We start from the raw sequence: 13033 nt of genomic DNA, 5'->3' as shown, positions 1-13033 counted from the left end.
GTTCCATAATAAAAAGTGTCTGATGCAGCTTTGTAGGAGCCGGATGGTTAAGAAATTGATACAGGCCTAAAATTTTTGACACATCTTGCGCATTTTTTAAACATATTATGTGATACTGTGCAAAATTGTAAAGTATGCCCATAAATGATGTGCATTTATTCAGAGCCTTTTTGTATGCCAAGTGACTCAAGGGTCTTTAGGCTAAAAAGTACAAAAAACAACAACAAAAAAAACAACTTTAAGCAAATAAAAGATTTTAAATATCTTTATCTTATATATATATATATATATATATATATATATATTATATATATATATATATATATATATATATATAAGAACATTTCTATAATGAAATTCATTCTGGAAGCCATAGTACATAAAGCCTAGTGTTTTTTGCGATGGATTAAAAAAAAAAAAATTTAAAGCAGCAATTAGTCATACTGGGGGGAAATAAAATTAAAACTCGAGCTGCATCATGATGTGTATTGTGGCACCTCACCTTTGTCTAAAATCCCTAGAGGCTCCCACTCCTAATCCACACAGTGCAATAAGACTTATGTGCTTCTTTTTCTCTCTCTCTGTATCTCTGTCACCTTTTTTTTTTCCCTCTCCACTTCCTTCTCACACCTGTCACTGTCCTGCAGGCTGAATTTTAAGGACCCTGAGGCAGTGCGTGCTCTCACATGCACACTGCTGAAGGAAGACTTTGGCTTGAATATTGAGATTCCTTTGGAGCGGCTCATCCCTACAGTCCCACTGCGCCTCAACTACATCCACTGGGTGGAGGATCTGACCGGAGCACAGGGTAGTCCAAGCAGGGGCATCGATATTGGTACGTGCAGTTCTTTAATGCAGTACCACATCCCCGGTTCTCAGCTCCCAGCAGCACACAAGGCTTTAACCACAGGAAGCCTCAGTTGGAAGTTCTCTATTCATTATACAGGCGATGTGACACTGACGACACTTTCCCACGAAAAATCAAACAGTGGAATTTTGCAGCCAGTTCTGGTAGTAATGAATTATCACAAGCTGTACGCTGTACCCACATCATCGTCTTTTTGTCTTGTAATTGTAAGTTAAATAGCTTAATAGATTGGCAGAATAGAAGCATGTTCTCCATGATAAGAACAAGTTTGCTTATTGCATATATACACTTTGCTTTTAAATAATATATAATATAATGTGCATTTCAATATATATATATTTTATTTCTATTCTTAATATGTAGGCAATGTTTACAATAAGGGAGTGTTTATTTGCATCAAGTTGAAAATAGCACTGGATACACAATCCATCTTGTTTCACACTCAAAACCCTTAAACCACTGAAAATAATCTAACTTTAGTCTAATTGTTATGTTGTATAAATCAGCTGCTGTCCAGGAAGATTGCTAACATTAACCTATTATAAATAATATAACTAATATATTGTTTGAACCAGTAGGCAAAGAAGCTAGCAGGCTAGTTAACATTGGGCTAATTATTCCAACGTTTAAACGTTAAGTAGTTATGCCAAACATGAGTAGCTGTGTCAAACATTAAACTAACTAGCTTAAGTATTGTATTGTATAAAGGGCTAGCAAACTGGCTAACAGTAGGCTAATTATGATCATGTTTAAAGCAGTAGTCCAAGTCACTTGAAAGCTAGCAATCATTAAGCTAATTGTTGTAAAGTTTAATGCAGTAGCTAAGATTGACAGAAATCAATCTGCCATTTGGCTAATTATTATAAGGTAGAATGCAGTAGCTACGATTGCTAACAAGTTGGATAACAATAGGATTACTGTTAAATAGGTGTGCTAGTAAAATGAGGAAAACATTTAGGCACATATTGTTTAAACCAGTAGCCAAGGTTGCTAGACAGCTAAGTAATATTAGGTTTGCTAATATTAACGATTAAATTATGTAAATTAGTATGCAAGATCGCAAGAATGCTAGCTAGCATTATGTAATGTAATTTCTCAAGCGAGCTAGCTAGCTAGCATTAAGCTATTATATCATGTAAGCCAGTAGTGGTGCTATCATGTGTTAGCGCTCATGCTTGCAGATTATTGTGAAAATACACTCTGCCCTAAAATACCTGAGCATTTGTCGAGCGCTTTGTTCTAAAGTCATTACCATGCAAGACACACAAGCATTTTTATTTATTTTATTTTATTTTTTTAGCCCTGCGAGAGCTAATCTAAGCAGCATAATTCTGACTTTTCATACAGCAAACAGATGGAGAGAGGCAGTGAGCGGTTTGTCACATGCTGGGTGCAAAGCCCTGGTTCTCAGACTCCGGCAGCGGTGCCAGTAGGTTTACTAATAGGCAGATGTCTGGTGGTGAATTCTAGACAAGATAAAACTCCTCCAAATCTTTCCCCTCCCGCTCTCGCTGGATCTTCGGATAGCCACTAGGATATCCTTGTCTCTGCTCTGCTTTTGTGTGCTCTTTGTTTCTGAGGGGAACAGATGAAATCCTTACACAGCTGTCCATCTGTTTATTCTTCCTACCCCAGTTTCTCAGTGAGTCTGTTATTAAATTGAGGTGATGTTACTGAGTTATTCGTGTGGATTTACTGTCGCACACACATGATGAATTGGCCTGGCGTATCTCTTTAAAGCTGGCTTCAGAACCCTTTTTTTTTTGTCTGTTAGGCATCCTGAGAGTAGCAGACATGGGTGGGTAAATAATGGATGAGTAGAGCTGGCCTGCTGCACGTTATTGCATTAGAGACCTGATCTGTCATTTTGGTGGGGCATCTGTCAGTTCAGGTCATCGTGTTAACAGACTTAATTGTGCTAACTGACTTGCACATGTCTCCTCACACATACACATATTATAGCTCCTTTTAGACCTAACATTTCGATATGGAAGCTACAATAAATTTTTTTTTTTTACACAATTTAATTTGCAGTGGTACAGTTGGTTTTATGTATAACGTTATTAACTATTTTTCTTTGCTCCTGTTTGCTATAATAACGCAGGAGTGTGCTGAAAACAGTGTGTATCAAGGAAATTGAGCTGTTTGCTAATTCATCAATAATGGGGTTCCAGTACATTGTGCTCTTCTTCAATTGCAATCGTGTGTGTAATGAAATATTATGGAGATGGCAGACTTGGGGTGGAACAGCATGTAAGTTCTTTGTCCTCTTTCTCTCTCTCTCTCTCTCTCTCTCTCTCTCTCTCTCTCTCTCGCTCTCTTTTTCTCTATCTGTGTGTGTGTGCATGCAGGTACAGGGGCCTCCTGTATCTATCCCCTGTTGGGAGCCTCAATGAATGGCTGGTACTTTCTCGCAACAGAGGTGGATGACATCTGCTATAATTACGCTAAGAAAAATGTTGAACAAAACAATATGGCAGACCTGATAAAAGGTATGAGTCTGTTCATTCACCGATGAAGGTTTTATGCTGACTCTGATCTGAGTTTGTTTGGGATTTAAGCAATCCTCTGTGTGTGTGTGTTGCAGTGGTGAAGGTGCCCCAAAAGACCTTGCTAATGGATGCACTAAAGGAGGAGTCGATAGTGTATGATTTCTGCATGTGCAATCCTCCTTTCTTCGCTAACCAGTTAGAGGCAAAGGTAGCACAGTGGGTTTTCTCCGTCTCAGACATGAAAAAGCTGTACATGTTGAATTTCCCCAGTTCTATCAATGTAATACAAGCGTCTGTATAATCCTTGTTCTGTTTCAGCTGCTAATAATGGACGGTCTATTGTTGTGTGGCTTGTGTTTCATTTACTCCATCAGGGAGTCAACTCGAGGAAATCCATCAGAGCCCCGCCCAGCTCCATCAACACGGGGGGAGTGACCGAAATCATGGCTGAGGGGGGTGAGCTGGAGTTTGTGAAAAGGATTATCCATGACAGTGTGCGGCTTAAGAGGAGACTCAGGTTTGGTACATGCACACGCAAACACATACTATATAGTGGCAGGCATACAGTACAGTTACTGCACATAATGTGTAACTATCCATACCATGGTCAAGCGTTTTGTCGGTTTTTTATTTCCAAAAAAGTTGGTACATTGTGTTAAATGTAAATAAAAATAGAATGCAACGTTTTGCAAATCTCATAAATACATGTTATTCACAATAGAACATAGAAAACATATCAAATGTTTAAACTGTGTAAATCTCCCATTTTAAGGTACATTTGAATTTGATGGCCACAACACATCTCAGAAAAGTTGGGACGGTGGCAACAAAATGCAGGAAAATTAAGTGTTACTAAAAATAAACAGCTGAAGGTTAATAGGCAACAGGTCAGTAACATGATTGGGTATAAAAAGAGTATCTTAGAGAGTCTCTCAGAAATAAAGATGGAATGGAATCTGGATGGAAGCATATGTTGCTCTAAAACCTGTATACACCTTTTAGCATTGATTATGCCTTTCCAGATGTGCAAGCTGCCCATTCCATAGGCACTAATGCACCCCCATACCATCAGAGATGCAGGCTTTTGATCTGAGTGCTGATAAAAAGCCGGATGGTCCCTCTCCTCTTTAGTCCTCTTTAGTTTAGAGGACGCGGCGTCCATGGCTAAAGTATTTTAAATTTCGATTCCTCTGACCACAGAACAGTTTTCCACTTTGCCACAGTCCATTTTAAATGAGATTTGGCCCAGAGAAGACAGCAGCGTTTCTGGATCATGTTCACATATGGCTTCCTCTTTGCATGATAGACCTTTAACCAGCATTTGTGGATGGTATGGCGAACTGTGTTCACAGACACTGAGTTCTGGAGGTGTTTCTGAGCCCATGCAGTGATTTCCATTACAGAATCATGCCTGTTTTTAATGCAGTGCCGTCTGAGGGCCCGAAGATCACGGGCATGCAATACTGATTTACACCCTTGTCCCTTGTGCACAGAGATTTCTCCAGATTCTCTGAGACTTTTGATGATATTATGTACTGTAGATGATGAGATATTCATAGTCTTCGCAATTTTACATTGAGGAACATTATTCTGAAATTGTTCCACAATTTGTAGAAGCAGTTTTTCGCAGATTTGTGAACCTCTGCCTCACTTTACTTATGAATGACTCCGCCTCTCTAAGATACTCTTTTTTTTACCCAATCATGTTACTGACCTGTTGCCTATTAACCTTCAGCTGTTTCTTTTTAGTAACATTTACTTTTCCAGCCTTTTGTTGCCCCGTCCCAACTTTTTTGAGGCATGTTGCGGCCATCAAATTCAAAATTACCTTCTTTTTTCTTAAAATGGTACATTTTCCTCAGTTTAAACATTTGATATGTTTTCTATGTTCTATTGTGAATAACGTGGGTTTATGAGATTTGCAAATCATTGCACTCTGTTTTTATTTACATTCATTTACATTTTACACAGCGTCCCAACTTTTTTGGAATTGGGGTTGTATAATTTTTTACGTGGGGTGGGGACTAGTAATTGACTAATCGAATACTCAATATATCATCAAATTGGCTAATCGTTTCTGTCATGTATTTGATTTTAAAATGTGTGACACACTCGTATATCCTGGCTCAGATCACATGGTACCTGGGCAAGATGGGTAACTAAACTCAGCACGGGTACATGGGTAGGTTTTGGGTGGAATGTGTACCACACTGTTTAATGGAAAAGCATTAGGCCCATCTTCAAATCCCAGTGTCACTTTAGCATGAGGTCTGAGTGAGTGATTTTGGCCATGTTTTGATTGCGATGTACTTGCCAGAGTCGAATAATTAGTATACAAGTCTAAACGTGTTGTGCTGTTCAACAATGCTCAGTGGACGGTAATATAAAAAAATGTGTTTGGCTTCACATGAAGACAGGGTGCAACAATAGGAATGACTGACTTAAATTCAGAAAAACAAAAGCTTGCATTTAGGCTTCTCTGAGTCTTTTCCATTACGCAGCGCATGTTATGGAGGGTTATTCCCAGCTCCTGTGGAGGTGCAGAGGGGAAGAAACTGTCCTGATGAAGGGGCACAGCAGATGGAGGCAGAGATGGAACTGTCATCCAGAGTTTGTTTAATTAATTGGCAGAAAAAGCAAACGATTACCCATGCAGCATCCGGCTTCTCCGATGGGAGCAGATGTGTGTGCACGGCAGTGCACATTAGACCTGATTAACAAAGCCACACCTGGAAGCCCCAGGGGAGTGGAGCGTGCACACACGTGTGTGTGTGTGTGTGTGTGCGTGTGCAGGTGTGTATTAATGTGCGTGTGTATGTGAGAGAGGGCTGTACTGCATATTTCTCTGCTTTGTGACACATTTCTCTAATATGATGCGGTGTAAACGGGTGCTTCCACAGAAACGCTCTTTCAGTTACCTCTTAAGCGTCGATGCATGGCACATCTGCTGACTCTAGAGAATGATTACATGCAAAATGACAGATGTGGTTTTTTATTGTGTACAGTTTTTTTTTGGCAATTTACACTGCAATTGCAAGTCAAGCTAATTTTGCCATTTTCTTTAACATGAATGAGATGCGTGTCATATGCGAGTTTCATAAAAATAATAACCATGGATAGTTTTACCTCTGGTTTAGAGAAGCTGCTTTATCCCCCATGCCAACAGTTCACATGGGAGCATTACATTACATTACATTACCATTACATATTTTGCTGCTTCTAGATGATTATACCCTAGAATGTAGCTGCTTAAAGAAAGCATGGCATTAATTGTTGCGTTAGCAGTGAATCTAATTCATTGCAGTTGCAAGAAAAATGGTTGTTTCCACCCCAGAACTCTGTAAAATATTCAGTTTCGACAATGATCTTAAAAATAAATAAAATAAAATAAAAAAAAGTATTCACATCTTATTTTAATAACTGTCATTTACTTGAGTTGTTGTCATGGTGACATAATGATGGAGACTCCAAGCACCTAATGTTAGGTTCTTGGTTTCAGACCAGCAGTGGTTTGTGCTCCAAGAGAACCAGCACGCTGTTAGTGGAAAAGAGATGTGTGTTCTGAGTGTGTCCATCTCCTCAGGACCAGAAGGCTGTCCGTGTAGTGTCTGTGCATGTGCACTTGTATATGCGTGCGTGTGTGTTTTTATTTTTTTGTTTTTTTGGCTGGCAGGTGTCTGTAGACTTTCTGCCAGACACCCAGCCAGACACAGATTGCGCTTCCTGTCTAATCCATAGATCTGCAATTAGACCCAGTCTTCTCTCTCTCTCTCTCTCTCTTTCTCTCTCTCTCTCTCTCAGTCTCTCCCTCTTGGTCTCTCCCTTTCTCGCTCTCTCTCTCTATCTCTCTCCCCCTCGGTCTCTCCCTCTCTCTCTCTCTCTCTCTCTCTCAATCTCTCTCTCTCTCCCTCTGTCTCTCAGTCTCTTTCCCTCTCTCTCTTGGTCTCTCTCTCACTCTCTCATTCTCTCACTCTCTCTCTCTCTCTCTCTCTCTCTCACTCTCCCCCACAAAAATATAGATCTAATTTCACAAATTGCCAAGAGCCTCTCATTATTGACATTTTAATTGCTTCCTCCTTAGAATGAGTTAAAGGGTGAGCATGTAGTAAATGTTTTTTTTTTTTCCTATTCAGTTTCCTATTCATCTGCAATCACTTTAGCCTGTTATGTGCTGGTGGGTTCTCAACAGCATGAAGAACATCTGTGGATATTAAGATTCTTTAATATTTTATATCAGAAAAATGAAATAGATTCTGTAGGCCTGCAGGATTCCCTGCCTTGGGTATCCCCTGAGGAGCTGGGGGTTGGCCCTCAGTAGACACTGTGCCAGGCTCGTTTCCCACTGCTACTCTCCTCTTAAACTGAAGGATGCTCTCTTTGATGGCAATTATTCCTATGGATTATTCGATCCTCAAGGGCTTCAGTTGTTAAGCGCTGCATGTACTAGTCAGTTATACATAGATTTTTCCTTCTACTGTGTAGACGTTTTTGAGTCCATTGATGGCTTATGAAGGCTCAGATTTTTTTTTACTGTGGTGGATAAGCATTGATTTTTCTTCCTCTGCTGTGTGACTTCAAAGTCCTGGGCTTGGTTGGGTATGATGCAAGCTGTTTTCTCCAGTCCTCGCCCAGCTCTAGAGTTTGGGTTGGGATCAAACACAATGCCCAACCGAGTCATACAAAACACATTGCAAAAATCAGGTCCTTTGAGGAAGGAACGTTCATTGCAGTTTAAGGAGACTGGATGTGGGCAAGATTCACCCTCCGCTCCCCCATTTGCTGTTATAATAACCTCCACTCCACCACAAGAGCATTACTGAGGTCAGGTACTGATGTCGGGTTACGATTCAGAGTTCCAGTTCATCGCAAAGGAGTTAAGTGGGGTTGAAGTCAGGGTTCTGTGTAGGTCACTCGTTCTTCAGTACCAACCTTCAGCAAATCATGTCATGTCATCGTCCTGCTGGAACAGGTTTGGACCCCATAGTTCCAGTGACGGAAGGAATTGTAATGTTACAGCATTTAAAGACATTTTACACAATTCCAACTTCCAACTTGGTGGCAACAGTTTGGGGAAAGCCCACATATGGGTGTGATGGTCAGGTGTCCACAAACATTTAGCCATATCTGTCTTTTTTTCTAAGAGCTCTTCATTTAATTACAGTTGTGTAGCCTTATTTGTCACGTTTGCCATTAAAATTATCGTTCATTCATCCATCCATCTTCAATAACCGATTTATACTGGTCAAGGTCATGGTAGAACCAGAACCTATCCCAGGCACATGAGGTGGGAATACAACCTGGATGGAACACCATTCCATTGCAGGGCACCATGCACACACACATTCACACTTGGGGGCAATTTAGAGTAGCCAGTCCACCTATGGCATGGTTTTGGGTGGAGGGAAGAAGCCAGAGAACTCTGAGGAAACCCACATGGACACATGCAAAACTCTGCACAGACAGTAACCTGCGCTCAGGATCAAAACCAGGGAACATGGGATTGTAAGGCAGCATCTAAAGGCATTAAAATGACAATGCCTTTAGATTCAAAATGTATGAAGCACATTTTGTCCTAACAAAATAATTACAGTAGTTAACAAATGCCTTGACTATAGGAACACATTTTACAGTTTTACAACATTAACTATAAGCTAGTGTAAAACATTATTACTTCACCCATATCATCATCACCATTGTACCGTGCTATGATTGACATTTTCACTTGCTGTTCACATGCGTACATGCAATGATTTTTGGCAAAGTGTTGAGATTAGGGTACATGTAAACAGTTCATTCGGAATCTACAATTGGAATTGATTTGGATTAACGAATACCTGTGCATGTAAACACAGCTGCTGTCTTTGTCTTTTGCAGATGGTACAGCTGCATGCTGGGGAAAAAGTGTAGTCTGGCACCCTTGAAGGAGGAGCTGAGAAAACAAGGGGTGAGTGTGTGTTCCCATGTATATAAGTGTGTGTGGCATTTTTTTTTATTAATCCTCTCCAGATTGAAATGTGCAGTGCTGGAAGAATCTGCAGGTCAATTGCTCTAAGTCAGCTTTCCTCAAGTGGCCCCGAAAATGCCCCGTGAAACAGAGCTATGATGGGCTGGATTTCATTAGTTCATTAGCAGTCATTAGTTGCCGTCCCCTCCTCCATGAACAAATAAGCCCCTGGCGTGGCTTTGTGTGAAAGCAGGATTCTCTAATAGCTGTGACCGCAAGCTGTTCTCTGCGTTTACAGGTTATTAGGCTGGTGTCGGTCTTTTCTCCTCTCTTCATCTGGTGGTGTCAGAGTGCTGTCACCTCTCATCAGAGCGATGGTGCACTTGGCTGTGTTCCAGCACTCAAGCCTGATACCGCCAATCTGCCCCGTAGCCAACTAATGGGGCTCTAATTAATATGCTAATGAGACTGTCTCACTTTCTTTTGCTCAGTTCATGTTCTTCTTCTTCTTGCTTTTATCTTTAGTTTCAATGGCCTTCCCATTTAGGGCTCACTTAGTAGTCTAACTGCGTCCTGTTTTCATAATCTGCTTTACGTAGTGGTGTGAACTCAGTGTGAAATTAGAATAGCGTGTGTGATTATAGCTAGGCTGTCCCTGTCCAGTTCTGTACACACCTCCATGATCCATGATGAACGTGTAGAAGTGCATCATTTCACACCCAGCCACAGACTCTCCTCAGGTGGAAAGGATTTGATTGATGATCTACAGGCTCCCTAAATGCAGTATGCATCTGCTACTTCCAGTTCTCTCATGCCGTCTGCAGGCAGATAGAAAATTGCAGGCTGTCTTTAGGTGAGTGGATATGAGAGATTAGCATATGGTTTGTGTGTTTTGAATTAGGGGGCTTTCACACTGGCAGTTTAATCCAGAGATGGCCTGTAGGAGGTGGTCTGAGTTTGGTTGCACTCAATGGTTAATATGCTGGACTACAGATCGGAAGGTCGTAAGTTCAAATCCCAGCTCTGCCAAGTTGCCACTGCTGGGCCCTTTAGTAAGGCCCTTAACCCACAATGGCTCAGATGTATGAATGAGATAAATGTAAATTGCTCTGGATAAGGGCATCTGCCAAATGCCGTAAATGTAACTGTGCCGCAATTCCAGTGAATGCGAACGTACTCAAGTCCGCACTTCTTCAGGAAGTGAAGTAACCTGCGCATATGTTTTAGCCAATGACGACGACATTAGTTTCCACAACACACGTGTACCATGAGTGGCAGGGGAACGTTGTGGGACACAGAAGAGGTCCACTGCTGCATGTAACTTCTGCTACGCATAATAATACCAAAATAAAAAACAAAACAGAAATATGGTGAGTTGCATTGTATTCTCCGTGCGCGTTTGTGATGACGGAAGATGAACGCAAACGTATCGGGGTTCGATAGAATCAAGTGAGTCTGAACCAATCGTACTCAGATTTGGACCACAGCAAATGTGCCCAGAGTGAAAACCACCTTACTGTCTGACTAGAATTTCATTTCCATAGATTTAAGGTCATTTGAATTCCAAAATGGTTTAAATAAAGGGGTACTGGACTACTGCTCAAAAGGTCCTGAGTTCAAATCCCACCACTGCCACTGCTGGGCCCTTGAGCAAGGCCCTTAATGCTCAGTTGTAAATGAAATAAATGTAAGTTGCTCTGAATAAGGGCATCTGCCAAATGCCATAAAATATAAATATATAATTCTCAAATCTCCTCTTGGGTGGCTGATTTTGATGATATAGATTGGAGCTGGGTTGACACAGCCCTAAATTCACATTTGTCCATTTAATATAAACTTTCCAGTTTTTCCTGAAATGCATAATCCATTCCACACCTTTTTTCAAATAACATCCAATATGCGAATTATATGATGACACTATACCCAGAAACATTTAGGGCCATCATAGTAACACCCTTCTTAAGATAATTCAAGATAATATGTTTGGACATATTTACATTTACCTTATGCAGAGCGACTTACATGTATCTCATTTATACAACTGAGCAATTGAGGGTTAAGGGCCTTGCTCAAGGGCCCAGTCGTGGTAGATTGGCAGTGCTGGGATTTGAACTCATGACCTTTCATGACCTTTCGATCAGTAGTCCAATATGTGACATACAGACCTATGTCTGTTAAGTAATACTACCTACTAGTCTAGTAATCAGGATTGAATCACATCGCACAGGATAAGCAATCTCTCTATAAATCACAGAGATGAGTATGTCTTCACAATGTATGCATGGTCATCACACTAAAAATTCCATGTGTACTTCCTTTACCTCATTTTTAATTCAAGATGATTGTTTTGATCCGTATTATAAGCATCTGCTGTAGTGTGTGGCCGTGCTAGTTGTGCTTATAGATCACGTGACCATGACATGTATGTAGGCTATACTTGTGCTAGGAACTCACTTCTCTGATTAGTCCTTTTAAATCTCATCTATATTGTACTGTTCAGAGTGTTAAGCTCTTGATTTCAGTTTCGGTTCGCTTGCAAAACCTGTAATATAATCTTTACCATCAACTCAATTCATTATGTCCATTCAGACAAGATGTACATGGGGTTTATTACATGGGGATATTTCAATTGGTCATTTTATAGAAAAGTAAAATACGACATAATCTTTCCAGACGCAGAAACGCACAGTCCGCAAAAAATTACCGACATGAGGGAATCAGACATGATTAAGATCCGAGAGATGCTCTGGTAGTAATTACATTACCCCACCTCCCCATGTAAAACTAATCCAGTCCAAATAGGGCTTTAGATGATCTGATCTAAATTGAGACACAGATGAGTAAGAGAGCTGTTTACAGTTTCATGTCCTTCTTTTGTACCATGTGATTAACTCAAATAGAAAAAGGTAGTTTTTTAGATTGTTGTGATGGTTTTTGTGATCCTTTCTTTTAATATTTATTATATGTTTAATGTAGAATTGGTGTATTTGCATTAGTTTGTCTTTGTATGTGGTGTATTCCATTACTGCAAAACAAATTGCGCCCCAAGGGAGACAGTAAAAGCTTAAGTAAGCATGAATACAACTCTAGAGACCACTCTGTGATCTTAGTAATCACATTTCATGACTCGATCCATGCTGCAGTTAAAAAATGATCCCTCAGTGTTGCCAAGGGCGCATTCGTGGTTATACTACACATATTCAGGAAGTGGTTTGATGAGCAGATCACAGTGTGTCTCCAGATGCATTAGATCTCGTTCACACTTGTACGTCCTGCGGTCCATTTGTGATTGGTTCATCTGAGATGGATATTAATACAGGATTTGAACGTCTCCTTATCCACAAAGTCTGTGTACTAAACTAGCCTCTGTTGATGATTCTACTGTTGATTATTATGGTGTATTTTGGCAGGTTTGGCTATTGTCTGTATAATTTGCTGAAAGTATAACAAACAAAGACTCAGATAATTAAATTGTTTGTGTTTGTGAAATGCAGGTGAGGTTGCTAGTAGTTAGCTAGGTGACTAGTTGTTTGAGAAGGTCGGAAAACATGGGAGTGTGGTTAATGTACATATTCAGGTATATTAATCAGATCCTGGCATATTTATAAGGATAAGGAGATATTTCCAGGCAATTCTGGTAGTTTCTTGGGCATTAAAAACACACTTTTGCTGTTATTCTGCATTGATTATAATGAATTGTTTTACAATAAAATGTTTAATAAAATGTTC

The 13033-nt window shown here is 40.2% G+C and overlaps 1 protein-coding gene across 1 annotated transcript in view; it reads left to right on the top strand.

Moving 5' to 3' along the window:
* The window catches only part of mettl16 (methyltransferase 16, N6-methyladenosin), a 38266-nt gene that overhangs the window by 18048 nt on the left and 7185 nt on the right, over positions 1-13033 (top strand). Inside the window, exons 3-7 of the mRNA XM_017490483.3 lie at positions 648-835; positions 3220-3360; positions 3456-3568; positions 3735-3877; positions 9235-9304. Of these exons, the coding sequence (XP_017345972.1) occupies positions 648-835; positions 3220-3360; positions 3456-3568; positions 3735-3877; positions 9235-9304 (655 nt within the window). The remainder of the gene's footprint in view (positions 1-647; positions 836-3219; positions 3361-3455; positions 3569-3734; positions 3878-9234; positions 9305-13033) is intronic.

Source organism: Ictalurus punctatus, chromosome 17 (genome assembly GCF_001660625.3).
Source record: "Ictalurus punctatus breed USDA103 chromosome 17, Coco_2.0, whole genome shotgun sequence".
Taxonomy (NCBI): Eukaryota; Metazoa; Chordata; class Actinopteri; order Siluriformes; family Ictaluridae; genus Ictalurus; species Ictalurus punctatus.
This window is presented reverse-complemented; position numbering and strand designations above follow the sequence as displayed.